This window comes from Aptenodytes forsteri, unplaced genomic scaffold (assembly GCF_000699145.1).
Source record: "Aptenodytes forsteri isolate BGI_AS27 unplaced genomic scaffold, ASM69914v1 Scaffold216, whole genome shotgun sequence".
NCBI classification, from domain to species: Eukaryota; Metazoa; Chordata; class Aves; order Sphenisciformes; family Spheniscidae; genus Aptenodytes; species Aptenodytes forsteri.
The window spans coordinates 1,913,336-1,915,259 of NW_008796114.1; the positions used below are offsets into that span (position 1 = coordinate 1,913,336).

Sequence of the window (1,924 nt, forward strand, 5' to 3'; positions counted from 1 at the left end):
ACCTGCTGCGGGACGGCGGCCCCGGACGCTACGTCGTGCAGGAGGTGCTGCCCGTCCGCGAGCTGCCGCCCGCCCTCGTAGGTAAGGGCCTCCCTCCCCGCACCCTTTCCGGCCTGGTCCGCTCCTACCGCCGGCTCACGGCCGTAACCGCCTGTGTCGTCCCCCCTGCCCCTCTCCGTGTTTCCCCGTAGCCTTCCGGACCGCCTTCCGGGCGCGGGGCGCGCTGGCAGTGCTGCAGCACTTCGACCCCCTCTACAGCTTGCTCCAGTGAGTACAGACCGCGGGGCCGGGGCTCCCGGGGACACCGGGAGCGGGGCGGGTGGAGGAGGGTTGCGGAGAGGCTGGTGCATCCGGGTGCTCGCGCCTCTCCCTGATGGCGTTTACTCGCTGCTCTCATGCACTGTGCTTGCCCTGCAGCCACTTCCGAGCTGTGGGGACTGCTGTCAAGGAGGATGCCCTGGAGCTGATGATGCACGGTGGGTATTGGCTGCTTCCAGCTGAAGCAGGAGTAACAGAGAGGTTGCTCTCCTTCGGCAGCTCAATGATGATATAAAGGCTAATGTGACTCTACCAGCTGGGTTACCCCTTCAGCCCATTCCAGTAATACGGGTCTGTAATCTTGGTGGACAATGCAGAGCTGTGCGTGTTCGCTGTAAGGGCAGGCCGACAGAAAATCCCCTTCCCCGCGTCCCTGGAAAATACATCTTTGGGATGCATCAGCTCTGAGTGAGTTTTTCTATGAGCTGACGGGGGGCTGTGGGGATAGGATAGGACAGCGCATCCAAGGTTTGGGTTGCAGGGGGTAGCCCATGTTACAGCTGGTGAGATGTGAGCACACGTCTTTGGTAATCTGATGACTGCTCTAAGTCTCCAAAAGAGAGGGTGGCTGAGCGGCCTGGCAAGGAGTGCTCATGACTTTCTGCCTCTCTTCAGTGGTGTCCCATCATTCCAATGAACTTCCTGTCATCCTGGGTGATTCTGGGCTGAGCCATGCAGACCGTGCTGCTCACCTCAACACTCTCAAGATGAACTGCTATTTGCTGACTGGCCTGGTGGATGCCTTTGAAATGGAAACCTGCAAGAGTGGTTTGTTGGAGGTGGATCCTGGTGGGAAGGTAGGTTAGGGGACTGGGAGGAAAGCAAGATGATAAAAGTAGAAAACGTGTAAGCTTGCTGAACTCTGTGGTATCTGTCAGATGTTATAGCTGGATTTATTTAAATATGGTGCCGGCAAGAGCAGTGCATCATGTGGAGTACTGGTATTTCTGTGAAACTGCACGTGGAAAACAGCCAAAGGGACAATATGTGTCTAAACATCAGCAGGGACTCAGATGCCCAGGCCTCTCTTTCGCTCTTCAGTGTCTGGCTGGTACTTAGCGTGCCAGTAATTTCTCAAGAGTTCCCTTCTGTGGTCAAAGATGACAGCAGCAGTCATTTGATGTGGGCATATAAGCTTCTCATAGATCTTACTGTATGTCTCGATGCTGTAGAATTTAACAGTCATTTTCTTTTTTGAGGGAAACAGGCGATGGTGTTTTTTCTGTTGTCAAGCTGCTGATGTATCACATCGCGTAACCTCCTTTCTAGAACAAGAAGAACCGTACCAAGATCTCTGGATCCTTGTGGGAAGAGGAGAGGGAGCCGCTCTTACGGCTGCTCACGCAGCTGCTGCAGCTGGATCTCCGTCAGCTTTGGGGTGGTTTGGTGGTGGAAGAAGAGTTTGTCAGGTATGGGATGGAGTGGATGTAGAGGTGAGATGGGTGACTGGTTTTCTGGAAGGGAGGGTTAAATGTTAAATCTGCCAGTGAGGTGGTATTACAGCCCTCAGCAGGGTGCAGATTGCTGGGAAACTGAGGAAACCATCTGTCGTGGTTTAACCCCAGTCGGCAACTGAGCACCACACAGTCGCTCACTCACCCTCCCC

The 1,924-nt window shown here is 54.9% G+C and overlaps 1 protein-coding gene across 1 annotated transcript in view; it reads left to right on the plus strand.

Annotated features, from left to right (window-relative positions):
- Window positions 1-2: 2 nt before the first annotated feature.
- Window positions 3-1,924, plus strand: part of NCAPD2 (non-SMC condensin I complex subunit D2) — a gene marked incomplete at its 5' end in the record, with an annotated part of 26,185 nt that continues 24,263 nt past the window's right edge. The window contains 5 exons of the mRNA XM_009287173.2: window positions 3-81; window positions 192-267; window positions 418-476; window positions 934-1,115; window positions 1,588-1,727. Coding sequence (XP_009285448.2) covers window positions 3-81; window positions 192-267; window positions 418-476; window positions 934-1,115; window positions 1,588-1,727 — 536 coding nt within the window. The remainder of the gene's footprint in view (window positions 82-191; window positions 268-417; window positions 477-933; window positions 1,116-1,587; window positions 1,728-1,924) is intronic.